The sequence below is a fragment of the Equus przewalskii genome, chromosome 27 (assembly GCF_037783145.1).
Source record: "Equus przewalskii isolate Varuska chromosome 27, EquPr2, whole genome shotgun sequence".
Classification (NCBI taxonomy): Eukaryota; Metazoa; Chordata; class Mammalia; order Perissodactyla; family Equidae; genus Equus; species Equus przewalskii.
This window is the reverse complement of record NC_091857.1, coordinates 38,040,483-38,067,114: the sequence shown is the minus strand read 5'-3', so window position 1 is coordinate 38,067,114 and position 26,632 is coordinate 38,040,483. Positions and strand designations below refer to the sequence as shown.

The 26,632-nt window shown below is 53.0% G+C and overlaps 1 protein-coding gene and 1 long non-coding RNA gene across 6 annotated transcripts in view; one reads left to right on the top strand and one right to left on the bottom strand.

Annotated features, from left to right (window-relative positions):
* Positions 1–1,963, bottom strand: part of PDE9A (phosphodiesterase 9A) — an 89,801-nt gene extending 87,838 nt beyond the window's left edge. Inside the window, exon 1 of one of the 4 annotated variants that reach the window (XM_070597877.1) lies at positions 1,697–1,963. In XM_070597877.1, the coding sequence (XP_070453978.1) occupies positions 1,697–1,713 (17 nt within the window). In that variant the 5' untranslated portion in view covers positions 1,714–1,963. The remainder of the gene's footprint in view (positions 1–1,696) is intronic. The other 3 variants (XM_070597873.1, XM_070597872.1, XM_070597875.1) reach the window with 3 other exon arrangements.
* Positions 1,964–3,830: 1,867 nt separating this feature from the next.
* On the top strand, positions 3,831–10,403 carry LOC139079854 (uncharacterized). Of its 2 annotated transcripts, XR_011533825.1 has the most exons (4): positions 3,831–3,916; positions 4,782–4,926; positions 5,320–5,454; positions 5,744–10,403. It is a non-coding gene; the product is annotated as an uncharacterized lncRNA (long non-coding RNA). The 2 variants fall into 2 exon arrangements; XR_011533824.1 differs by lacking the exon at positions 3,831–3,916 and having other exon boundaries at positions 3,928–4,926.
* The last annotated feature ends 16,229 nt before the right edge of the window (positions 10,404–26,632 follow it).

Sequence of the window (26,632 nt, the reverse complement as noted above, 5' to 3'; positions counted from 1 at the left end):
CCTAGCACTGCTCCTCAAGCCATGCTGAGGCAGCATCCCACATAGCAGAGCCAGAAGGACCTCCAAGTAGAATATATAACTATATACTGGGGGGCTTCGGGGAGAAGAAACGGCAGATCTTTGATAACTCTCATCTGGTGGGGTCGAAAAAGTATGTGTGCTTATGCATGTGTATTCATGTTTATTTGCATATGTGCGTGCATGCATGTGTGTGTGTAAAATGTGTTTGTGTGTGAATGTACGTGCACGTGTGTGCATATTTGTGCATGTGTGTGCACACTAGAGCAGGGACGTGTTCAGCAGACGGCCATCTCTTCCTTTGGGGAGGCTGTTAAATTCCTGTGCAGTCTGGAGCCCGTTCCTGGAAGTCAGGGGACCTGGGTCTACTCCTGCCTCTGCCGCTGACCAGCTGTCCAGCGCTGATGAACTAAGAGGGGTTGTCCACCTGCCCTTGAAGATGCTTCCTGTTCCCATTTTCTCATTCTATTACAGTGGCTATGGTGGGGGAAGGGCAGCCTGTGCTTCACATTCCACGGGAATCAAGCTGGGATGGGGGTGAAGGTGGCTTGTTGGCTCAAGTCTATCAGCTGGCAGAGACTGTGTGCACGTCTGGGAACCAGAGAGACCCAACCCCCCCCCCCCCCACCCAGAGCTTCCTCCCTGCCTGCCTGGGGCACCTCTCCATGGCTTCCCCACTGGGGGCTCCTTGCAGAGCACAAGGTGAGACTCGGCAAATGCGGGCTTCCCTGAAATGTCCAGTGGAGGTTTGGGGGCCATTCCCTCATTACAGCTTTTCCCAGGGCTTAAGGGGGAGCTAAAGAGAGACCCCTTCCAAGTCAGCTCTTTCATTGTCCCTCTCTGCCAATCAGAAGCATGAGTCCGGGATGCTCTGGACCCATGCCAGGGGCAGAGAAGGGGAGGGGCCTGAACAAAGGGGTCTGCTTTGGATGCCTCTCTCATGACACTCAAGCTGGTTAGGGACGCCTGACATTTGGAGGGCTTCCTATCTCCAAAGAGGAGGGCGGAAGGACCGCAGAGGTGGTCCAGTGGGTCACCCAGTCTCTCTGTGGGCTCTAGAAGATAGAGCAGCACGGGGTCACCGTCTCTGTCAGAGCTGACCACCTGCCGGGACGGGGACACTGCCGGGGACATGGCGTGGAGCAGCCCCTGCTGTGTCAGCCCCGCCCCCCACCCCCCCACCTGCGCCCCGCCGGCCCCGCCGGGACAGCTTGATCGGGCACCGTCCCTGCGCGGGCACTCCGTCCCGCAGGGCTGCCCACCGGCTTCGGGGTGTCTGCTCTCGGGGTCGTCCTGCCGGAAATGAAAGGCTTAATGTAGCAGCCTCTGAACGCACGAACTCGGCCCAATCAGATTTGTTACAAAGACAGCTCTGGCCACGAAATGAAAAATTACCCCCGTGCACGTCGCCCTTTCCACTGGGGGCCGCTGCTGGGGGACACCTGCCCCGCAGAGCCCCGCCGCCCGCGACCGAAGTTGTCGGAGGCCGCAGCCCGGACCCGCGGACGCACGCACGATGGTCCCCCCCAACCCCCGCCGGCGTCCCCTGGCCTGGTCCCCCCACCCGCGCCGAGACCCTCCGCGCTGCCACCCGGGGGAGGGGCCCCCGCGGCGGGCTCGCACGACGGGGGGCGCGCGCGGGAGGGCGCCCCGCGACCGCGGGTGGGGCGGGGGCTACCTTCTGAATGCGTCCATCGATGTCCAAGTAGATGGCCTTGGGCCGGTAGCTGGAGGAGCCCGACCCCATCTTGCGCCGAGCCCTGCACTTGGACTTTTTACTGTACTTTCTCGACGCCAGCCGCCGCGGGGAGGGCGGGCAGTGGGAGGGAGGAGGGGGCGGCGGCGGGAGGACGGCGTAGATCAGCCAACCAGAGCGCAGCCGCGCGCGGTGCCGGCTCTGCCCGCCGCCTCCGGCTCGCGCGTCTCCGCTCGCGCTCCTCCCCCCGCCGCCGCCTCCCTCCGCCTCCCTCCCTCCCATTCCCGCCCTCCTCCTGCCTCCTCTTCCCTCTTCCTCTTCCTCCCTCATCCTCCCTCCTTCCTCTTCCCTCCCTCTCTCTCCTCTCTCCCTTCTCTCTTCCCACATTAATGCACACCCCCTTTTCTTCCGTTTGTCTCCAGCCAGATGAGGACAGAGCCAAGTGGACAGCCCATCTCCAAGTGCCCTCTGGACAGGTGCCCCTAGCGAGCGACCCCCTCTGGCTGCAGGGCTGGTCATCTCCCCCTATAACCAGATTCCCACAGCGACCCCTTCCGGCTGCAGGGCTGGTCACTTCCCCATGTGACCAGATTCCCATAGCGACCTCCTCCGGCTGCAGGGCTAGTCACCTCCCCACGGGGGCAGTTGCCCATGGTGACCCCCTTGGCAAAGAAGCTGAGGACTGCCTGGGTGGCTGATCAGTCATCAGTAAGCACTGGCTGGCCTGGGGCCCCTGAGCTATTGTTGTGGTTATTACCCAAACCCTAGCACCACTTAGCACTGAGAAAATGCCCCGAAGGTTCCACCTCTCCTGCTGTGATTGCCATCCTCATTTAATTCGAATAGGAAATGGGAAAAGTTCCTTCCCTTTCTTGTACATCCTTCCCCTAAGTTTTCTCTACATTCTTGGGAGTGACAGCCTCTTCCAGCTGCACCCGGAGCTGAAATGGCAATTTTATTTCTGTCCTTGATGTAGCTGGAGTGAGGATTACCCAGCCACGAGCTTTTTGCTGGTTTCAACACTGTTCTGGTCTCCAGGCTGCACCCCCCCATCCTTTGTTAATTGCTACAGGGAGTGTGGGAAAAGCGGGAGGGGGAAAAAGGAGGGATTTCAGGCAGCTCTGGGACCTGCAGATCACAGTGGGGGCTGCCTTTGCAGCTCCCCAATTCTCCCGGGGCGCTCCCAGAGAGAACGAGCGGAGGGGAGGGCTGGTAAATGCCGAGTGGTTCTCAGTGCCTGTTGCTTTTGGAAGCGAGCATCGAAACCAGCCAGAGAATGCACTTATTGTTTAGTTGGAAGTGAATTCCAAGCTACTGCTTCCCATCTGTTGAACGTCTGGGTTCTGCTTATTGAGATGTGCGCGATGCACGCAGGCTCCTCTCCCTCTGGACCTGCCCGAGCCAGGCTGACAGCTGCCACGGCCAGTGGTCATTACCATTCCCTTCCCTGGCCATCCGGCCTCTACTGGCGCACAGTCACTGGCTTTCCAGACTCCCCCAGGGCCAACAGGAGGGTTGGGCCAGGCTGCAGCCCTGGGGAAGGTGAAGTCCGTCTTCTTTAGGTGAAGTGGTCTTCCTCAGCCTTTGGACAGTCCAGCACGTGTCACTTCATGCCCCTTGCCGGCTTTCATGGGAGAGGCGACTCTCAAAGAATGATGGTGGCTTTGCGCTTGCCTGCCGTGCAGTGAAGGGACCACATCAGAACTCGGGGACCATGAGATTTGCTTTATAAGTGACTGGGGGTGAGAAGGGACAGCCAGGAGGCCTTTGCGGTTGGGGGGGGAACCCAGTTGGGTGGTTATAGTTGGCCACCTGATTCACAATTGTCATAACGTGTCCCCAGAAAATTGAAGCGAGCACTATCATTATAGTTCAATTTTGCTGCTGAATGTTTGGATGCTGTGTGGGCTAACCCAGCAACTGATCTGCGGGGTGGGGCTGCTGTCTGGCACAGCAATCTCACCGCCCGGCAGATGGCTCATTAGCTTGGTACTTATTTATTCTCCGTGTCTTATTGTCTTCTGACCTGGCCTTCTCAAATCATCTCCTTCAAGCGCCCTGGAAGGGCCGTGCCCGAACATGCTCTGCGGAGCCCTTTCTGTGTTGGAGGGTGTGGCTCTGTGACTGGGCGTCTGGCACGATGTGGGGCAGACCTCCTCAGGCTCCCTGGCCGATTCTGTATTCAGAATAATCCTCGCTCCTGTGAGTATTTGCTCGACTAGACCACTGTACGGATATTCGATAATGAGATGGCCGGCGCTGCCCTCCCTCCCCCGCGGAGCCGCAGCTCTTGCCCTAGTGAGCGCTGCCCTTACTGTGTGCTGGTGCTGCTCTGGGCGCTGGGCACTCAGCAGAGAAGAAACAAAAATCCCTGGCATTTTAGTGGGAGACAGACAAGATGGGATAAATAAACATAACATGCAGCACGTTGGATGATAATTTGTGCAAAGGAGAAAAGTCTTGCGGAGAAGGAGGTATAAAATGTGGGGAGCTGACATTTTAGAGGGAGCGGCCAGGCGTGGGCACACAGGAGCAAAGACCTGGCAAAAGTGAGGGAGCACGGAGCCTGTAAATATCTGAGGAAAGAACCTTCTAGCAAAGGGAGCAGCCGCATGCCAAGGCCCCTTCTCGGACAAGAGGCCAGTGTGGCTGGAGGAGGGGGAGGAAGTGGGCAGAGGGGGGACTGCAGTGGGATGTGAGGTCAGAGAGGCGAGGGGGTGGCAGGCCCCCGTGTGGGCCACGCAAGGGACCTGGTTCCAGCCTGTCGGTTGCAAGCCATGCAGGAGGTTGAGCAGGGGAGGAACGAGGCCTACTCATGTTTTCATGGGATCGTCCCACTGCTGGGCGGAGGACGCTGAACAGGGAGGAGCTGCGCAGAGAGACCAGCAAGGAGGCTGCTGAGATGATCGGCGAAGAATAACGGGGTTTGGACCCGGAGGTGAGAAGTGGTTGGATTCTGTGTCCAACTGGAGATGGTTCTGGTCTTTCATATCTGCTTGTTGCTTAGCTTGACGTTATTTCTGCTTTTTGTTCTCCTTCCTTTCTGTATAACGTGGTCCTGCCTAAGTTCATGCTCCTTTATCCTGCATGGCCCTGGGGTGAGATTCCAGGAGCGGGCCCTCCCCTTGGATCACCACATCAGCGCGAGGTTCTCCCTGGCATCCTTGACCTGCATTCCTGATTCTGGCTTGGCCACCAGGAATGCAGCCAATGTAAGTTCCCAGAATCAAAATGAAAATGAAAGAAACCTCCTTCCTCTGCCAGGTGGGCTAGAGGCGGGGATGGGAAGCCTGGGTGGAGCAGGATGCCTGTGGGTCCTGTGGGAACTTGGTGACTGAGTTCACTAGCCCCCGGGGAGTTATGGGGAGGGAAATTTCCAACTGTCTGGGATGTCAGAGTGTGAGAGCCTGCCCAATCTCCCAGGGAAGCGGGTGGGAGCTCCTGGGGGTGCAAAGCCACCGGGCTGGGTCCAGCCTCCATTCCCAGCCCCAACATTGGGGCAATTTCTCCTGGTACCATTCGGCCTGCACATCAGCTCATTCCCCCGTGCAAAGCTCACTCCTTAATTGCCATAAAGACCTCACCAAAGAGGAATTTCAAATTAGGGCATCAGAGCCAAACTGAAGATCGGAGGGGCTGAGCCGAGACCGTGGCATGAGTCGCCCAGCGCTGGTTCCTGGATCCCATACCAGCTCTTTATCCCCAGCAAGAAAGAGTGCAGCCACAATGAGGTGGGAGAGGTGGGTCTGCCCCTGTCCCTGAAGAGTGGCAGCCTCCAACAAGGATGCAGAGATGGGGAAGGAAGCTGGGGGCACGAGGGAAAAGTTAGAGGGTGTATCCAATGGCGGAGGAGGAGTCAGCCTCGAGTGCCCAGGCAGGCCAGGCAGAGCATCCTCCCATGCAGCCAGTAGCGCCCTGCGGCTCCTCGTAGCGGCGCCCCTGGACTGGGCGGGCCAGGGAAATGGGTCAGCAGGGTGCTGCTGAGCCAGCCCCGAGGCATCCTCCTCCTGCCTGTTCTTTTTCTCTCAGGTCTATCTGGTGTTGTCAGTTGACTATTCTGAAAATAATCCAATCGCTTCCTATGCCAGCTCCTCTGACCAGGGGTGCGGTAGGCGGACAAAAATGAATTCGTCGAACAAGCAAAATGTATCAAGTACCTGCTACATGCAAGACGCCGAGTAGGCCTCATTAAAGGGGATCAGAGCACACTAGACAATGGGCATGCTATGGGAGAGGATTAAAATTAGTAAACTGGTTGGAGGTGAAATGCTTCACACTCTGAATGTTTTACCATCGACCTCTTGGAGGAATCAGCTTATTTTGTCCATATATGGTGAACACCCCATAAACCTCTCTGACTCCTGGGAAAGCTATTTGTCAGCGTGCACCAAGAGTGAGAGAGTGTGCCCTTTGACCCGTCTGCCCTAAGCTTTAGTGCAAAGGGAAGAAAACTTGCCCAAAGATAACCACGGCAGTGTCAGTTTTAGTGGTACCTGAGTTATGCGCACATCAACTTGTCTCTTTTTACGGCTTTGGTGATAAACAAAATTATTACTAGTTGTAAATATTTCAAATAATGTAGCAGAGATGGCAAAGTCTCACCCGGGTCAGAAAATGGACACACATCCCCTTCTTAATTGCTGTCTGGTGGATCTCTGCCACGCACGTTCTCGCATCTGTTAAGTCGGTTCCCTGTGTGCTGGGCACTGAAATTTTCCCGATATTTTTTCGTTGTAAACAATGTAAAAGGAACACCCCCAGGTGTGTCCTTTGGTAGCTGTGCTGCTATTCTGTAGAACTAATTTTCAGAAGTAAGATTTCTGCATAAAAGTATATGCACATTTAAATGTTTGATTTTGCCGAATTGCCCTCCATAATGGTAAATGATCCGAGCATATGATTTCAGTGTGTTGGGGGGGAGGGGTTCTCCACCCCAACAAGCAATTCTTGGACACCAGCTGGGTGTCCTACCATTCAACTCAATTCTGACACTTTCTACTCGGAGATAATGTCAGACCCCACAGGTTAAGGACTTGGTCCCACAAGACTGACCCCCTCCTCAACTTTGGACAACACTCGCAAGTCCAGGTTGTCACCTGTGCTTCTGACCAGTGGGCCAAAGATGGGAGATTCCAATGACCCCCTGCTTGTGTTCAATTAATTTACCAGAGCAGCTCACAGAACTCAGAGAAACATTTTACTTACTAGCTTACGGGCTTATTGTAAAAGAATGTAACTCAGGAACAGTCAGATGGAAGAGATGCATAGGGCGAGGGGTGGGGAAAGGCGTGGAGCTTCCACGTCCTCTCCCGGAGCACCACCCTCCCCACATCTCCCTGTGGTCACCACCCTGGGATCTCTCCTCAGCCCGTCCTTGTGGGTTTTTATGGCGGCTCCATTATGTAGGCATGATTGATTAAATCATTGGCCGTTGGAGATTGACTGAACCCCCAGCCCCTCTCCCCTCCCTGGAGGTCTGGAAGATGGGACTGAAAGGTCCAACCTTCTAATCTCAAGGTTGGTTCCCCTGGCAACCAGCCCCATCCTTAGGTGTTTTCCAAGTCATCTTGGTAACAAAAACTCAGGTGTTGTTGAAAGGGGCTTGTTCTGAACATCAAGACACCTTCATGCTCTTATCACATAGGAAATTCCGAGTTTTAGGAGCTCTGTACCAGAAATGGGAGGAAGATCAAATAATGTATTTCTTATGGTACATCACAGCGTCACGAATGGTTATACCGATTTATGCACCCACTCTTAGGAAACAAGAGTGCCCTCCCAGACATGTTCCCCAAAACAAGATAGACTTCATTCTGTTCATATTTTTCCAATCTAATAAAAGAAAAGTCTCTTGTTTTAACTTGCATTTCTGTGTTTATGAGATGAGACCCTCCTGTTGATGGGCCCTTTGTGTTTCTCCAGTGAATCCGTATTCTTCACCCTTTATTCTATTTTTCAAACCTTTTTATTATTGATTTAAACTAGCTCCTTATACACCGAGGAGAGTCACCCTTTGACTGGCATGTATTTTACAAGTATTTTCTTCAAGTTGGTGGCTTATCTTTTGCCTTTACTCATGATGCCTTCATAATGTGGCTTTCCACGTTTAAGGAAACAAAACTTCCACTCTTCCTGTATGCATTCTGGACTTCTGGTCAGCTTAGACAGGAGGTGTCACTTATAATAGAAAAGTTAAAAAGGAAAAAAAACAGAAGTGACCTAAATTTCCAAAGATTGGGACTGACTAATTAAATTGTGGCACATTTGCTGAAAGGAAAATCAAGGACGATCATTATGGCGTGGTATAGAGGCCAAGGGAGAGGTCATGATGCCTTCAGTGACAAAGTGGAATCACAGAGACGTTTACACTCCGGCCATTCGTTCCCTTTTCCAACCTGTCGGTTAGCACAGCCCCGTGCCTGGCGCTGGAGGTCCAGCTGTTACCGCCCAAGGCGGGTCGTCTGCTCGCCACAAGACATGCCCATAGTCAGGAGGCAAGGTGGAAGGAGAGGAAGGACTTTATTACAGCTTGAAGCAAGAGGGAAAATGTCCGAATCAGGTCCAAAATAACCATCTCCCAGAAAAAGACTACAGGTCAGTTATACACAGGGCTGGTCTCTGGGTGGGGCCAACATCTGGTCTCCAGGTGGGGCCGACATCTGGTCCCAGTTCCTGTTAGTCTTTTGTTTTACTGGCTATGCATCAGAGATGGGAGTAACACCGTATATACCCTGATCTTTCAGTTGTCATTGACGATGGTTATCAGCATAGACTCTCAGCCTGGGGGTCATCACATTCCTAGATGGGATTCCAGATGGGAGGGGCCGTAAAATCTACAGAGCCTGCAAATGCCCCGGAGATAGACCCTTACTTATCTGGCCAACTAAAGCATAAATTCAAAGAGACCAATGAGTCAGGGTTAGTTACTCAGAAGTCATTCAAAGTTACAAGATGGTTTCTTTTCTACAATATGGCTTCCCTTATGTCAAGCTTGTGTTGAGCCCATATCAGCCATGGACGGAACCAGCCCCTGCTCCACTGGGTCTGCCTGCCAGTGTCAAGCTCTGAAAACCAGCAGAGGGATGAACCAATTTGGGAAGAGAATATGAAATGGCTGTGTCTAGGGTGGTAGGGTTCTAGGCATTTTCTTTTTCAAAACATTTCAAATGCTGTGGTGTTATTTTGGGAAGAAAATCGGGAAAAGGGGAAGTGACTAATGTGCAATTAGCGTGGACGAGGCGGCGTCCTCCCACGTTCTCAGAGGTGCCTGAATGGGAAAGAATGTACCTGCTTTCTGCAAACCTGGTGCCGGGACTCTGGGGGACTGAGACAAATGCTCAAGTCCTTTTACGCCTGTGGTGTGGAGTCATGCTGCCTGTGAGGGCCCTCAGCTGGCCTCCCTTGTCTCCTTCTTGCGGACAGTGACAGCCTCTGTGGGAAGCTGGAGGCTCAAAGTCCTCCTCCTTCCTCTCTCGTCCATGGCGGTGACCGCCTACCAGGTCGCCTGCTTCCCCCGGCTCCTCTCATCCTTCCCATGTGCGCGTTCCCTGGGATCTTCCCGTTGTGCGGATCTGCCCTGTCATTTCCCTGGCCTCCTTGGGGACTTCCCGTCACCTCCCAGTGTGGCACACCTGGTGTCTGTCATCTGCCCTGTCCTTCTCTATCCCCACCCCCCAAAGACCCCAGACACTCTGCTGTCACGGGCTTGACTCTGCCCCTCGTTTCATCCGAGAAGAATGTCCCCCACCCCCGCCTTGATCACCTCTTTAAGAAGATGGTGCCATCTTCCCTGAAGCCCCAGATCTCTGGAGCGAGGCGGGGAGCTCTTCCCTTGGGGCTGGCACATCTCTTTGATCCCTGCGGTGTGGCCCTAGATGATTTACATGTCCTTCCCAAGCTGAGCACTCCTCACTGATCAACTGGGGATGACACAGCCAGCCCGAAGCATTCTTCAGCGGGTTAATCGGAAACATGGGATAATGCGTGAACAACCCTTAGCCCAGGGCCTGGCACATAGTACGGGTGGGCGCGGGGCTGTTTTATTGTTGTTCCCGTTAGGAAGAGCAGGACTGCTGTAGCGCTCGCCCTGTGCGCTGTACGTACCTCTGTCTTCCCTGATAAATCGTGACCTTGTGAGGGAGACCGAGTGCTGGGGGTCTTTCCGACAGGGGCTCGCCCCCCACCTGGAGCTGAGTGGCCAGTCTAAGGACGTTCCATCAGTGAGTTCCTTTATGTGACGTAGGCGTCACCGTGCCGTCTGTACAAAGCTCAAGGCTTGTGTTGAATTTTTGACCTTGGCTTAATTAGCATTAAAAATAATGCTAAGGGGGCTGGTCTGGTGGCCGAGTGGTTAAGTTTGCACACTCTGCTTCAGCAGCCCGGGGTTCACAGGTCTGGAACCCCGGTGCAGACTGACACACCGCTCATCAAGCCTTTCTATGGCAGGCATCCCACGTACAAAATAGAGAAAGATTGGCACAGATGCTGGCTCAGCGACAATCTTCCTGAAGCAAAAAAAAGAAAGAGGGAGATTGGCAAAAGATGTTAGCCCAGGGCCACTCTTCCTCACCAAAAAAATAGTAAGTAAATAAACATTAAAAAAAAAAAAACAAAAAACGCTCAGAGCCTGCCAAACCGGCCCTATCCACTCAGACAGTTTTTCTGAGTTTCTGAGGAGGAAGGGGCTGCGTCATGCTGATCCGAGATGCTCTTTCCCCTCCAGCCCCATAGGTGAACTTGTTTCCTCTCTGCCCCTGGAGCTGGAGCCCAGGACACAGCTTGGCTGAGAGGCACATGCGGAGGCCACGAGCTGGCAGCGGGTTCTGCTGCAGCCGAGGGACCTGGTCGGTGGAGAGAACACCTAGCCGGTGGGGGGGGGCGGGGGGGTGCTCTCCAAAGCTGGGCCCTCACCTGCCCCCGCGCACAGCCACACGTCATCTCCTACATCTTTCCAGGAAGGTTTCACGTACCTCTGGCTCCTCTTCCCGACTCTGTCACACGAACCAGCAGTGACCACGGCTGCTGTCAAACTTCTAGACCAATAATAGGTTTTCAACTTGCAAAGGCTGTCAAGTGGCCTCGGCCGGCCCCTCTGGCCAGGTCACCTGTTAGGAGCTCCAAGCTCGTATCTGAGGGTGACCGACAGATGCCCCCGGCGGGGAGCTCCAGGCCCTTTATCTGCAAAATGAACCCAGCTCTCCCAGGGGGCTGTTCCCTGCCATCAGATGGCGGGCAGAACAGAAGAGCTCATTCGCTTCATAGAGCTCTACTATTATTTTCAATGCTAATTAACCCAGGGTCAGTTGGGACAGGAACAAAGACCAGTGTGAGAACCTAAGGAAGTTCCAAATATGACAAAGTGGGGTGAGGCAGTTGGCTTGTGTACTTCGGGCCCAGGAACCTGGGGGGTGATTCTGAGACCTGCCTCCGAAGTCAGCTCACCAACTAGCCCTCATTTCTCTGGTCATTCGTTTCCTCCTCGCCCCACCCAGCCCACATCCTGTTCTTTGGCAAGGGGGCACAGGGCCACCCCCCAGACACCAACCTAACAGGCAGATTTCTTTTTGTTCAGGCGTCCGGAGTGGGTACTGGAGAGCCTAGTGGGCATCTGAGTCTGTTCTCAGCATCCCCTGCATCCGGGAGCTCCCAAGGTGACCACGTGGAGCCACGGCAGGATGCTAAGTCAGTGTCGAGGCTGGTCCAAGAACCCGGATGCCCTCCTAGCTCGGGCTTGACTCGGTAGTAAGCCTGCCATTGTCAGTGGAGTCAACTGCACACTGATGATCTCATTTCCAGAAATAGGACGCAGAAGCCCAATTCTCCTGCAGACCTGTACTTGATCATTCCCTAACAGCCTCTATCTGCAGATCCCAGCTTTCCGACTTAATTGCAAGGTTCTTAAAGAGATGGGTTGGTTCCCATTTATTTTGGGCGGCTCCCACAGTGCCTTGGAAGGCTTTAAAAATATACCAAATACTGGTTTTGGTGGCCTGAGTTTGCACGCATTTTAGTGAAAGAAGGTCTTCCATAAACTCAAAGTTCGAGAGTGGCCGTGCCTCTTGTAAATTTGTGATGGATTTCTTAAGCGCCTGCCTGTCTGAGCGAGAAGGAAGTTCCCCGTCCTGTGTCCTGAGAGAGGCCCTCTCCCTTGGCCGCGTCTCACACCCAGGGGATTACGAGGATCAAGGGAGCGGCCTGAGTCCTCCAGGCAGGGCCGCTGTCAGCCTGCGCCTTCTATTGCTTTCCACAAGAGCAGGCAAATGAACCCAAAGAACCCCTCCCCCAACGCACGTGAAGGATTGTGTTTTGTACATCGCAGGATGGTAGAAAAGAGAGATCCTAACAGTCGGGAAGTCCTGTGGTTTTTCTTCTTCTTTCTTCGAAGTTGCATCATTACTGATATTTGCTCTTTTAAATAATTTGGGTCTGAGAGCCACCTGATATGGGGGTGCTCTGGTGCCTTCACTTGCTCATCCCCTTGACAGCAGCTTTAGGGAATGGTCCTTCCTCCAGCCCCTGGGGGAAAAGCCTCTGGAATTCAGTCCCGAGGCAGCCAGGCCCCTGACCTCCGGGCTGGGCCCATTCTCACCACCATGACACCGTTAAATGAGGGAAAACACTTTTCTTGACCCGTTTAGATCAGAAGAGGCTGGAATTTTTCAAAGAAACTTCTGCTAAGAAATTAGGTGAGGTGGGAGATGGAGGGGATGGAAAGGATTTGCCGAAGTTTGGAACTGTGGCCAGAACGTCATGGACTAACCAAGAAGCTGGTGGCCTGGCAGGACCTACTGGGCCTTGCAACCTCGGGGTCAGGGTGGAGCACCAGGCCAGGAGCTGGAGCAGAGGTGGGGGCAAAGATATATGTGGCTGGGCCCTGCTTTCTGACAGTTCATAGGTGGACAGAAGAGGAAGATATGTAAGCAAGAGCAAGTACCCCACTTTCCCCTACTCCCTTCCCTGCCCATACACGTGATATCATAAGTTCTATCTCTAGTAGGGATTTGCAAAAAGCTCTGTCAGTAAGCAAGACAGGCAGAAGTCTACCAACCTGATATTTATATTTTGGTGGGGAGACAGACAACAAACATCTACCTGGGATTTGTATTCTGGTGGGGAGGTACACAGTAAACAAATAATAGCTGTATAATGCCAGGGCAGAGATAAGACCTATAAAGGAAAAAGTAAAGCCAAAAAAGAGGATAGAGAGTTCCCCCAGCTGCTATTTTAGGTATTGTGGTCAGGGAAGTCATCAGAGAGGAGGTGACATCAGAGCAAAGGCACAAATCAAGTGAAGGAAGAGACTTGGCTGAAAGGAGCGCTATCCAGACAGGGGAAGCAGCCGCAGAGAAGGCCAGAGGCAGCCAGCGCTGGGGCAGGGAGACAACGGATGAGACGTAGGAAGAGCAGCAGGGCTCACACAGGGCTGGTTCTGCAGGGTCTGGGGTTTGGTTTGGTTTTGTTTTGGAGGAAGATCAGCCCTGAGCTAACATCTGCTGCCAATCCTCCTCTTTTTGCTGAGGAAGACTGGCCCTGAGCTCACATCCGTGCCCATCTTCCTCTACTTTATGTGTGGGACGCCCACCACAGCATGGCTTGACAAGTGGTGCCATGTCCGCACCTGGGATCTGAACCGGTGAACCCCAAGCCGCCGAAGCGGAACGTGCGAACTTAACCACTGTGCCACCGGGCTGGCCCCTAATCTTGGGTTTTATTCTAGGTGTGACAAAGCCACCGGAGGATCGAAAGCTACGGAGTGACCTGAACAGCCTTGGATGCAGGTGACACGTGTGCAAGGAGTTCAGGTCAACGAGCGTCATGGTCAGGCCAGCGGGTCGTGGGGTCTGCTCAGCCGGGGTCTGAGTCCAGCTCTCACTGGTTAAATTTAGTGGATAAATTGCTTCACCTTGCTAAGCCTCAGTTTTCTTCTCTGCGAAATGGGCTGGTGGGGCCTCTGCACGGATTACTTGATGGGAAGCATGTAAAGCTCTGAGCGGCTCACAGCCTGGCTCCCCCCACCGCCTTTCCTCCTCTTCCTCTCCCTCGCCTCTCTTTTCTGCCTTCTGATGTGTGAATAGGACTTGAAAGCCGGGGTGGCGGCCCTGTGAGGGTTGCTCTCTGCATAACGAGCTTTCATCCCCGTTGCCATGACAGCTGTAATGCTCTCCCCTCGGGAGCAGCCAAGGTCTAACAACTGCTGAAGAGGCCCCTTTAGAGCACGTTGAACACTCTAAAGAGAATTTCCGCTCCCACATCAGGGCACTTGACAATCGTTTTCCTCCTCGAGACTCAGCTCCGAGGAGTGGTGTCCAGCTGTGGGAAGGGATGCCGGGCTGGGTTCAGTCTTTAATGAGAGCTATCTGGGGTGTGGCACGACCTTCCCCCTCCATCATTCCTTGCTGTCTCCCAGGGAGGGAGCTGGTCCTGCTGACCGTCAGCCAAGGCCGGTGCTGGGAGGTCCCTGTGGGCACAGAACCTCCTTTTCAAAGGCTCTCTCTCTGGTGAGCAGCCATCCACATTTACATGACATTTGTTCAGGAGTGGCTCTTACCTGTGCATCACTGTTGTTTAAACATAAATTTACCGCCCCCTCCTTTTAAGCACCATAGTAGGCGTAGATCTGATAGCCTACCAGCAGAACTTTAGATTGTCATCTTAGGGCCAGTTGGTCCTCAGCCGCATCACAAGCCAGAGGAAAGAACGAGGGTGTTTGGCCCCTGGGTATAGGAAATAGATTTGAGCTTTCTATCTATGAGATGCCCAATGAAAATTTCAGTTATTTGATAATGCGAGACACGGTTCCCCAAATTTCTTCCCTTTCTAAAACAGCACCAGTGAAACATCATTAACATCGAGAATGCTTATTACAACGCTCTCGGTTGCAAATGATGGACTCTCAGCTCAAATAAACATAAGCAAAGGCCGTGTTTAGACTCATAACTAAAAAGTCTGGGAGCTGGTCTGGCATTAGCTGCACCTAGACCCAGAGTCTCAATCTCTGTCTGTCTGTCTGTCTCTCTTCCCTCCTCCTCGTGGACTTTCCCCACGTGGCCAGTGTCGTGGCTGGCTGCCCAGAACCCACATCCTCTCAGCCCCATAACCCAAGTAGAAAGAGTGCCTTCCCGAGAACCTGGTGAGGAATGTTCTGGAGAGAACCCTGAGAGGTCAGGCTGGGTCCAGCATGAGTCATGTCAGCTGGGAAGTGAGCTCTCTGATGGAGATGCCTGGGTTACGTCGTAAGCAATAACATCCGTTGAGTCACAAGCTTAATATGCTCAGTGTATTTTTTAAATGAAATTTTTATTTTAGAATTGCTTTAGATTTACAGAAAACTTGCAAAGATAGGACAGAGTTCTCAGATATCCGCACCAGTTTCCCGTTATTGACGTCTTACCGTAGCGCAGTGCGCTTGTCCAGTTAATGGATCAACACGGATCCGTTATTCCTAACTGAAGTCACTCTTGAGTCAGATCTCTTTGGTTTTCCCCAGTGCCCTCTTTCTGTTGTAGGGTCCCATCCAGGAAACCACTTTACGCTTGGTCACCACGTCTCCCGAGGCCCCTCTGTGCTTTGACTATTTCTCACTCTTCTGGTTTTTGATGCCCTTGCCGGTTTTGAGGAGTGCTGGTCAGCTGTTCTGTAGGATGTCCCTCCACCGGGATTGGCCCGATGTTCTTCTCACAATGAGACGGGTGTGGGTTTTGGGGAGGAAGAGCCCAGAAGTCAGGAGGCGTTTTCTTCACATCACGCTCTGGGTCTGTTCCGTCAACATGGCCTATCTGGCCTATCACTGTCGGCGTTGACCTGGACCTCCTGACTCGGGGGTGTCTGCCAGGCTTCTCCCTGTAAAGCTACTCTTCACCCCCCTTCCCTCACGTGCTCTGTGGGAGGAAGTTGCCGTGCACAGCCCACACTAAGGAGAGAGCAGGTGTGCCCGCCTCCTCGAGGGCAGGCTAGCTGCAAGAAGTCTTCTGCCTGGGAAATATGTCTCCCCCCACTGTGTATTTCTTTATTCAGCCGTGTATTTATATCAGTATGGACTCATAGGTATTTATTTTATTCTTCGGGTTATAATCAAATTATACTTCATTTATTTTCTTCCTCAAATTCTTCCAGCTTTGGTCATTGCGAGCTCTTTCAGTTGAATCTTGGGCAGCTTTGACCTTCCTCCATCACATGCTTGTTCTCTTCTTTCTTTAAAAAACATTTTTTTGCACTTCTTTACTTTTTGGCACCCCCAGATGCTCCAGGCTCATCTTGTACCTTTCCTGCCCTGGTCCTAGATCAGCCACTTCTCCAGGAGCCTGGGTCCTTTTACTGGAGAACAGTGTTTGAAGCCAGCCAGCCTCTGGTGCTGGCCGTGCTCATTGTTGCTGGGTATCGTTGCTCCTAGGTCCTCTCAGCTGAAAGGGCAAGAAAATATATATGTATACCCTGACCTGTGTATATACACATATCTATAAATATTTCCACATGTAACCTCTGTGTCTAAGCTAAGTCACATGGGATCTCATTGGTATCTTCGACTCTAATCCATCGCCTCATGGATCCTTCTAGCCCTCCACGGGCTTGTCTGTTGCCTCCCACTTGCACAGAGAGGAAGCGAGCTCCCACAGTCCACCATCCATGACTACATGGTTCAGTGCCAGAGTCCATGTGCACTGACGTTTGGGGTGTGTGGGCTCTCAGGGCCTGGCCAAGTGGGTGCAGAGGTGAGAAAGGGCCACAGAGGACATCTGACCATGTGGTTCCCACCTGGGGAGTTTGCTGGGGTGACAGTACACAGTGCGAACTGCGCTGCTCCCGGGTCCAGGACCGTAGCCATGGGACAGTCCAGGCCCAGCCGTGTTTGAGGAATTCATCTTCTGCCGTGAACAACTGAGCTGCTTCTCTGCAGAATGTTCCATAAGGGGCCCGAGCAGATGCTCATTTCCTCCTCCCAGCAAGGGCAGAACGTATGACTGCGAGAGGATAGGAAGGATGTTTCCTGGAGCGCTTCCTGTGTGGGAGGCCAGTAGCAGGCGCAGCTCCACAAACCGTCAAAGGCCTAGAGAGGATAAATAAAGACGCTGAGCGGGACCTCTCAGACCTGCCGGAGATGTTAAACCGAGGGGGGCTGTAGCAGGAATGAACCCTCTCGTGGGCTGACAGAGGAAGAACACGGGCTAATTTTGAGTTAAGCAGTGAATCCCCTGATGGGAGCCCCGAGGTTGAAATGGAGACTTCAAAGTAAAATGTTGAAAGGTGGTCCTTGTCTTGCCCTTCATCCAAAGTGACCTGCCCCTTTGAAAAGTCCCCAAGCCTGAGCCAGTTAGCTTGGGTAGGGCCCCTGGGAGCCCACCTGATGAATGGATGGCTTTATAAGAGTATTTGGCCCGGGTTCTGCTCCTGGAATGGAGCTCCCCAGGCCAGCACTGAAGCCCGTCCTGTCTCTTTGCCCTCCCTGGAGGGTTGGCCATATGAGTTTGGGGCAGGCAACTCTGCCAGCTGTGATTGTCCCCTCCGTGAGCTGCAGCTGTGGCCAGGAGCCCCTCGATCTGTGCTCTGTGGGTCAGCAGAGGTGGCCTGAGTGTTTTTCTCAAAAGGAGCCCGGCACTAACCATCAGTAGATATGCGATGTCCCCGTATCGCCTGACTCTGAGTATCTGTTTTTTGTTGACACGTGAGCTGTCATTCATAGACTGCCGAGAGTTAAGAAAACTGTCTTCTGCCTTCCCTCCCTCTCTCTGTCTGCAGCGAAACCTTACGTGGCCTCATTGTCACATGTTCCTTCCCCATCACTTCTTATCAGAACATGCAGACGAGATCACAGAGCTCAGTGCCACGAGAGTTCTGGGAAGCAGGCGTGGGCTGCCAGAGGCAGCTTCCCTCGTGTGCGTGTGAGTGTGTGTATGCGAGTGTGTGCATGTGCACACTCTGTAAAATCCTATTCATGAGCCCCTTTAACACTAATGGGACCTCTCCCCGCATCTCTCCTCTGGTCGTGCTGACAAATCTAATCCCGCCTACGAAACACAGGCAGCCTCTAAGGCCTGCTCCACGAAGTACTCATCGCGGTGACTGAAGAAAATGCATATCCTCCCATATTCTAGAAGAATCCGTTTTGATCCTTTTGCAACCCAGATCAATTATTTTAAGAGATGCTGTTATCAGGCACATGAGTTTGATGTAATTATGTGCATGCCAAAATAATACCAAGCCAGGCTCCCAACAGATGCCATCAGCTGTCCTGAGTGACAGATTTGTTTTATACACTGACCTTCCATTCACTTTACATCTTTAAAAAAGAAAAGAAACTGGGGGTCTGTCTGGTGGCGCAGGGGTTAAATTTGCTGGTTCAGATCCCGGGTGTGGACCTGTGCACTGCCCGGCACGCCATGCTGTGGTAGGCGTCCCACATGTAAAGTAGAGGAAGATGGCCACCGATGTTAGCTCAGGGCCAGTCTTCCTCAGCAAAAAGAGGAGGATTGGTGGCAGATGTTAGCTCAGGGCTAATCTTCCTCAAAAAAAAGAAAAGAAAAAAGAAACTGGTGTATGAAACGGCACAAGACTGGAAAAGGCAAATCTCTTTGGAAAATTATGCAAAGCTTCTTTAGAAATGCTCCTTAACTGAGTTATGGTGTTTGTAGAGTGTTATTAATATGTTACACGAGAGTACTTTATTATAGGATTAGTGTTGCAGAACGAGAAAACAACCATTCCCACAGTGGGAAAGTTAGTCAGACTGAGGATTGATCATTCTGGAATAAATATCCAGAGATTTGACTAACCATAGGCCTTTCCAGGTAGCCTACTAAATGTAGACGGGGTTGATGTTCTGGAGACAGAACTCTAATGAATCATCATTAAATCTCCTTAGCCTCCTCAGAGAGGAAGGAAAAAGCTCCTTAAATAAACAGAATGAAAGCCAGAGACTGTGCTCATGAGTTCTCTGTGTTCTGGTCTTTGCTTTAACTGAGGGGCAAATAGGAGAAACCACGATGAGCAATTAGAACTTCCCTCCCCGCCCGCCCCAGGGTGCAGGTGGAAGCGTTTGCCTCGGACCCCTGGTCAGGGAGAGGGCTCCTCTGCATCGGTGAGGAGATGGGCTATGAGGACCTCGTAAGAGACAAAGCTTTTTCTGTCCTTGGCATTTGCATCTCAGCGTCACTTTGTGTGTTTCTACATGCAACCTCTGAGAACAGAAGCCAGGGGAGGAGTTAAAGATGAGGTTAATGTTATAAGCCATAGGCGCCTGGTGGAGTGATGTGGGTGCTGAGAGGGATAGAATACATCTTAAATGGATGGGTGCATGGGTGCATGGATGGATGCATGGATGATGGGTGCTTAGATGAATGCATAGATGGATGGATGGGTGGCTATATGGATGAACGCTTGAATATATGTATGGATGGATGCATGGGTGCATGGATGGATGGACAGATGATGGATGCTTGGATGAATGCCTGGATAATGGGTGGATGGCTGGACGGATGCATGGATGCTTAGATGTATGTATATGTGTGTGTGGATGGATGATTTGATGGATGCATAGATGAATGGATGGATGAATTAGTAAATCAAGGTGTTTGGTTTGGGTTGGGCAAATGTCAGCACATTCAGTCTCAGAAGTCGAGCAGGTAGGTGGACGCACATTCACTGAGTATTATTTTGTGACAGGTACTGTTCCAGGTGTTAGGAGCACAAGGTTCCTGCCTGCACAAGGCTTATTTTCTGGGGAGTGGGGACGACTGCGGTTGGTAGATGATCAGGAGGGCCTCTGAGGAGATGGCATCTGGCCTGAGGCTGACTGATGAGAAGGAGCCAGCCTCGAGCAGGCACGGGGCAGAGCTTTCCAGCAGAGGAGACAACGGCGGTGGAAACAGCCTGGTGACTGTGTTGGACTCCGTGAAGGCCGCAAGGCCTACGGGGCTGGCCCCTCCACGTCCACTCTCCATCCTGCTTCTGCTGTCCTGGGGCTGCCCATATGAACACACCAAGAGGCCTCCTTATCTTCTGGCTTCTGGTTGGGTTTAGCCAACAGGGAGTGCTGGCAGGAGCTCCAAGGGTTGGGGTAGATCTCAGGGCCTTTGGTCCCTGTGACCTTGCTTCTGGCTGTTGTCTCTTGACTGAAGGCCTCTGCTCTGCTCAAGGTGGTCTCCTGTACATGGCCATCTTCTTTCAGGTTCTTGGTAAACACTTACTCCCTGACCACTTTGGCCCAGGGTGGTGACAGCTCCACCACGACTGACTCCAGGTTACTGCACCATTCCTTGGGCCTCTCCTGTACCCTGCCCACACCTTTATAAATTCTAGATTTGTTTCCTGTTGGGGTCCTGAGAAGGTAGTTAGTGCAAGGAGTGGCCCAGAAAACAGAGCCTCAAAGTGGGATCCAGGATTGTGTTGGTCATATATTCGGGGAGCCCAGGAATAACCTCCTTGGGGTGGGGCAGCGGGCGGGGGGAGGGAAATGGGGCACAGGTGAACACAGGCGAACCCAGGTGATGCGGCATCTCGACGATTCCCACAAGCACCAGTGTCAGCGTGGACTGGAGCGAGGGGGAGGTGGAGTCCTCGGGGAGGACGTGATGTTGTGATGACAGTGGTGACGACTGAAGAAAACCCGGTCTTCGGGCTTCTTCCTACCCACGTAAGGAAAGGGAGAATTAAAATGAATGGACATGCAACTAAGAACCAGAGTGGCGGTGCTAAAGGAGCCCTGTAACCCCTGTGTCTCCGGAAGAGTCCGCCAAGACCAGGGCCCAAGGGCACCTGAACGTGGCTGAGTCTCTGATGCCCAGGATGTGCTCTCAGACTGGGGAGGACGTGTCCTCAAGTGTGATGTTACCTCCCAGGGGACATTTGGTAAAGGCTGGGGATATTTTGGGTTGTCCCAACTGGGGAGGGTGCTCCTGGCATCTAGAGGGTGGAGACCAATGACGCTGCTCAACATCCTACAGCGCACAGCCTGCTCCCGCAGCAAAGAAGTCTCTGGTCCCAAATGTCACTGGTGCTGAGGTGGGAACCTCTGGGCTGAGATGAGGGCCCGCGTGGGTAGAGTGGACCCCCGAGACATGGGATGAAGACACGTGAGCTGAAAATTTTGAACTTTCAAGTTCCCTGGGCCTCCTGTCCTTCCAGAGACAGTCTCTCCCCGTTATCTGAGGACACCGCCCTCCTCTGCATAAAGCATTGGCCTGGAAGCCTTAAAACCAGAGTGTTCCTGGGCTTGTATGCATACCACTTGGATCTCTGTTTCCATCTTCCCATCATCTTGCCCTCTGTGTGTCTTCTCCCTTCTCTTCTAAGGACACTTGTCAATGGATTTGGGGCCCACCCTAATTCAAGATGATTTCATTTTCAGATCCTTAACTTAATTACGTCTGCAAAGACCTTTTTTCCAAATAAGTCACATCCATAATTTCCAGATGGATGTATCTTTTGGGTGGGTGGGGGCCACCATTCAATGCACTATACCTGGCTTTCATGGAAACCAACTCACCAATAATATCTTCAAAATCTACTGGTTTGCTAGATCCTATGTTTTTAGGGGTTTTTCTATTGCCTATTTTTTTAGAGCATTTTAAGGTGCACACCAAAATTGAGGGGAATTTCAGAGATTTCCCATATACTTCCTGCCCCCCACATGCACAGCCTCCCCACCATCAACATCCTCCACTGGAGTGGCACATCTGTGACAAGTGATGAATCTGCATTGACTCGTCCTAACCACCCAAAGCCCATAGTTTCCATCAGGGTTCACTCTTGGTGTTTTTAATTGAGATTTTCCCATGTTTGACAATTTCTCTTAACCAAGTGGTTATCTTAAATAATTTTTAATTAAGTTGAAGTAAAAGGATAATTCATTCCGTTTTGATATAAATAAAATAAACCAATAGTGTTGTGAGTTTTGATACACCTACTTTTCAACTTTTCAAAGACTTGAATGATCTGGGGAAAAAATTACCACATAAAATCTGTTTCTAGGGTGCATCCCCTTCCTTTTGCTTCCAGCTCCGCTATGGGTTGGCTCAGCACTGCTCAGGTATCAGACGCGGGTGGGGACAGCTGGAAGTCACGCTGGTGGCCTGGCACTGAACAGGTCTGCCACAGCGACCCCCAAAGATGTAGTTTGGATTAAAGGGGCAACCCGTGTTGTCCCTCATGCAGGCCACTTTGACTATCCCAGTGTCTTTGCTGTAGAGGGACACCTAATGGAGACTTCCTAGCTAGGAGCTTGACATGGAACCATTGTCTGATCCCCGTGTGGGGCTGGGTGGGTCCCACATGCAACTGCCATGGCCGAGGCCCTGATGGTGCCCCAGATGGACAGGAGTCACGTCCCAGAGTGTGGGCTCTTCTCCTCAAACCTCTGTTGGACTCACCCTCTTGGCATGGATTCCTAGGCTACAGGAGATGTCCTGTCCTCGGAATACACTTAAACAAGGAAGCTTGAGACAAATTGTATGTTACTTTGGAGTCCTCAGTGGGGAAGGAACACAGACAATTTTATGTAAAAACACACTGAAGTAGTATATAATTTGAACAGCTTTCGACTTTGAGCTGCTTCTCTGCTGGATTTGTAAAGGCTGGGTAAATGCCTCTTTTCTTTTCTTTTTTTGGTGAGGAAGATTGGCCCTGAGCTAACATCTGTTGCCAATCTTCCTTTTCTTGCTTGAGGAAGATTGTCCCTGAGCTCACATTTGTGCCCATCTTCCTCTTACATGCCTCTTTTCTGATTTTACAAACTGGGCCCCAGGTGTCAGCATGAAAAGATCCTGGACAGTGAAAGATTGCAGGTGGGGCCAGGGACCCCACTGCAGTGATGGGCTCTGAGGCTCCCCGAATCCATGGTAAAAGCCAAAATTCTGTGTGGATCAGGTCCCCAGAGGGCTCCCTGCCTCACTGTGGAGAATGGCCTCCGAGGACAGGTTTAGTGTCTGTGGGCCGAATGGCGGCCCCTTCAAAAGATACCTCTGACCTGCACCGTGAGTGTGACCTCATCTGGAAAGAGTCTTGCGGATGTATTTACGTTGAGGATCCCGGCACCAGATCGTCCTGGATTTACTGTGGGCTCTAAACCCAAGGGCAGGTGTCCCTCCGAGAAGGAGAGGACATGGAGACACCGAGGGGATGGCCGTGCGAAGATGGAGACAGAGACTGGAGTGACGCATTTGCAAGCTGAGGGTCGCCAAGGACCGCCGGGGGCCACCAGGAGCCGGTACAGAGCACGGGACAGACTCTCCCTGTGGCCTCCAGCAGGAACCAGCCCTGCCGACAGCTGGATTTTGTCGTCCCGGCGCCCAGAACTGTGAGAGGACGCATTCTTATTGTTCTAAGCCACCTCCTCTGTGGTCAGTGGTTACGGCAGAATTAGGAAACTAATACAGTGTCAAAAGGATTTCTACAAATCCAACTTTTGTTTATGACTTGAAGTGTCGGTCCTGTTCTGAAGGGCGGGAGAGTCTTGACTGAACTGGGTCTCAGAGATCCAGCCCTTAGAACGTGTGCGGGGCGGGCGGGGGGCTGGGGACCAGACGGGAACCGTGGCTGAGAGTGAGGGAGACGGGCTCCGGTTCCGTGTGTCCAGCGCTTCTGCAGACCTTAGTCAAGGGGGAGGCCGGCTGAGGAGCGGCCCCGGGAGAGGGACTCCAGACCGTGCTGGCTTCCGTCCACACCACCCGCCCCGCCCCGCCGGCGCCTGCTGTTGTCCTCCTCGTAATACCTCACTCGCGGTTTTAAAGCTCCGGACCTTTCTCGCGGCCGCGAGCACAGTCCTGCGCGTGTCAGTGCTCCACGGGGAGTTCCGCTCTGTTGCTTCAGTGAGACTATTTCATAGACGCCTAAACGCCCCACACAAGCTGGGGTCGTGGAACTTTCCATTCCTTCCTGGACGCCCAGTCCTGGAGTTGGAGGCACATAATTTAGCTCGGCCAGGCAGGCTGGATGCCAAGTGTGGACGAGAAGCAGGGACGAGGAGTCTGTCCTGGAGGAGGAGCAAAGGCAGAGTTTGGAGCTTCCAGGGCTGCAGGCAGTGTGGGCTCCAGCAGCCGCAGCATCCTCGGCAGATGGGGTCAGCGGCCCTGGCTTCATTTCTACCCGTTTTCCCAGCCTGGGTCTGATGCCTTCCTGCCAATGGAATGAGCTGCCCAACAGCCTTCAATAATCCCTTTTCTGAGCAAATCTGCCGGAGAGCAGAACCCGGCCAATATGTAGGAAACAGTGTACCCTGTGCTCATGGAGAGTAGGCCGTGTGTGCTGCCCTCCACCCGCAGTCTCCTTGACCCCCTGTCCCTCCTGCCCCCTCACGTTGTTACACACTAAACCACAGCTGGAAGTCCCTCCCACCTCGAAAGACCAAAGCTCGGGAGTCCTTTGGTGCGGGCCCTCCAACACTCGGCTGAGTGCCGGGCCATCCCACTGTCCGAGAGATGGGATCCCGACCCCAGCGGTACCCGTGTGAACAGCACAGGCATGGGTGAGGCGGGCAGGCCCAGGAGAGCCTTGCAGTTCACTTACTCCAAGGGAGCCCCAGACAGTCGTGGGGCTGGAGAGGAGGAGATGTGGTATCAGGGCGAGGGTAGTGACTTGGGAGAATCAGGGGCTCCTGGGGGACAATGTTCTTGTTTTTGATCTGGGTGCTGGTTAGACAGGTGTGTTCTTGTGTGGAAATTCATGAAACCAGGGGCCGGCCTGGTGGTGTAGAGGTTAAGGTCATGCACTTCCCTTTGGTGACCCAGGGTTTGCAGGTTTGGGTCCCGGGCATGGACCTACACACCACTCATCAAGCCACACTGTGGCGGCATCCCACATACAAAATAGAGGAAGATTGGCACAGACGTTAGCTCTGGGACAATCTTCCTTAAGCAAAAAGAGGAAGATTGGCAACAGATGTTAGCTCAGGGCCAATCTTCCTCACCAAAAAAAGAAAAAAATTCATGAAACTGAATACTTATGATTTGTATGCTTAGCTTTATGTAGGTTATTCTTCAATAAAGAGTTAAAGTGGATTCAGAGGAGACAGAGCTTGGGGGTGGGTGGGGAGGTGCAGAAAGCTGGGTGTGGCTCAATAAACCCTAAACTCCTTGTCTCCCTCAGGCTGTAGCACTGTCACAGGAAGGGGAGGGAGGAGGGGGAGGAGGATGGTGGGGAAGAGGAGGGGAGGAAGGAGGAGAAGCGGAGGAAGCTGAGGAAGGGGAGGAGAGGGAGGAAGCTGAGGAAGGGGAGGTGGAAGGTGTGGAACAGAAACGAGGGGCGCCAGCCAGTCGTGCTGCACCTGGCTGGGAGCAGCAGGCTCTAAAGAGGGCTGGGGAGGCTGGCTGGCGCCTGGACACGGGAGGAGCCTGGGCAGGTGCCCTGGGGAGCAGTGGGAGTGGAGCACAAGCCCACGGTCGCCCACATGAGCCTGGCTGTGCTGTGGAGAGGAGAGACCCCCGTGTCAGACCCGGGTGTCAGTGGTGATGCCCGGAGGGCGAGGACGGAGCTGAGGCTGTTCAGAGGAGGTGAGCGTGTGGGACCTTGCTGAGTGGGTAAAGCCAGCGCAAGAGTATCCAGAAAGAGGAGACGGAGCAGAGTGCAGAGACCCTGCAGAGGCGCAGGCCTGGCCATTCCTGGAGGCCGGTGGCTGAGGGTACAGGGAGAGCTGGGGCCTGGTGGCGGGGGGGCTGGGAGGATGGCTAACCGTGGGGTTGAGCTGCTGGAAGCTGGCAGTTTACGGCCGGGATGGTGCAGCTGAAGTTGCCGTCTCAGTGAGCCAGAACACATGTCCTGTGTGCCTGTGGCCACGAGCCGCCTGGGGGACATGGGCGTCCTCCCACCCCACCCCCGCTCTTCCTGCATGCCCAAGACTCCAGCTCAGAGCCCTGCTGCTCCTCTCTCCTTTCCTGCCCTGGCCCCGGCTAACGCCGGCCTCCCTCCCTGGGTCTCAGCCTGGCAGCCCTTCGGGGGCCCCTGCTCTCTGGCCGCCCTCCTGTGCTTCTCCAGCGCCCACAGCAGACCCTCGAGAATCTGTGACCTGGGAAGGTCACAGCTCAGCACCCCCTCGGCCACATGCTGGGTGGCTGCACCTCATCCTGCCCAGCCTCGACTCCGTGCTGGACCACCATGAGGCTTGGAGGTGAGTGGGGGATTCAGCCGCATGGGGGAGAAGCCCAGTATTGTGGTGGGGTGGGGGCTTCCCAGGACTTAGAGTGGAGCGGGCCAGGGGAGGGTTCTCCCTCGAAGGATGAGGGCAGAGGAGCAGAAGGGGCGGCAGGATGGAGAGGGGGTCGTGTTCGAGCTGGGAGCCCCACGCAGCTGCGACGCCAGAAAAGGGCCTGATGCAGAGGAGCGATGAAGATGCGGCAGAGAGGGCCATGGAGAGTCAGCTTCCGGAGCCCCGAGCCCCTCACCGTGCTCCCACTCGGTGCTCCTCACTCCGGATCAGCGGGAACCTTACAAAGGGCTCTGGGCGGGAGCACATTTACAATTTACTAACGTGTCGCTCGCTGGCTCCTTTCTGTGTGTTAAATGTGAGGGTTTTGGCACTCTCAAGGTTGGCTTTTGTACAGAAAACACAATTCAGAAATTGGCTTTGGTCTTAAAAAATAATCTTTATTTTACCAAATTTGAGAATTTGAATAACTATTTTTTTCTTATATTTAAGTTCGGTTTATATTTTGGGTAACTGGAAGCTGTCCCTTTAATAGGCCTTTGATTAACATAAGCAAATCTTAAACACCTTGGAATATCTTAAACTGCATATGTAAGTTGAGCGGAGTTGATTTTCTCCGTGAGCACTTCAGGTATTCAATTAAGACGCCAAACTTTCCCATGGATCTAATTATCTAAGGAATTAGCCTTATAAACACGGTGATTCTCAAGTTCTCTTAAATGTTCCAATACTGAAAACAAATTTAGTAAAATTTCTGTGTAACATCGCAAATCTAAATCCATTACTTTTAT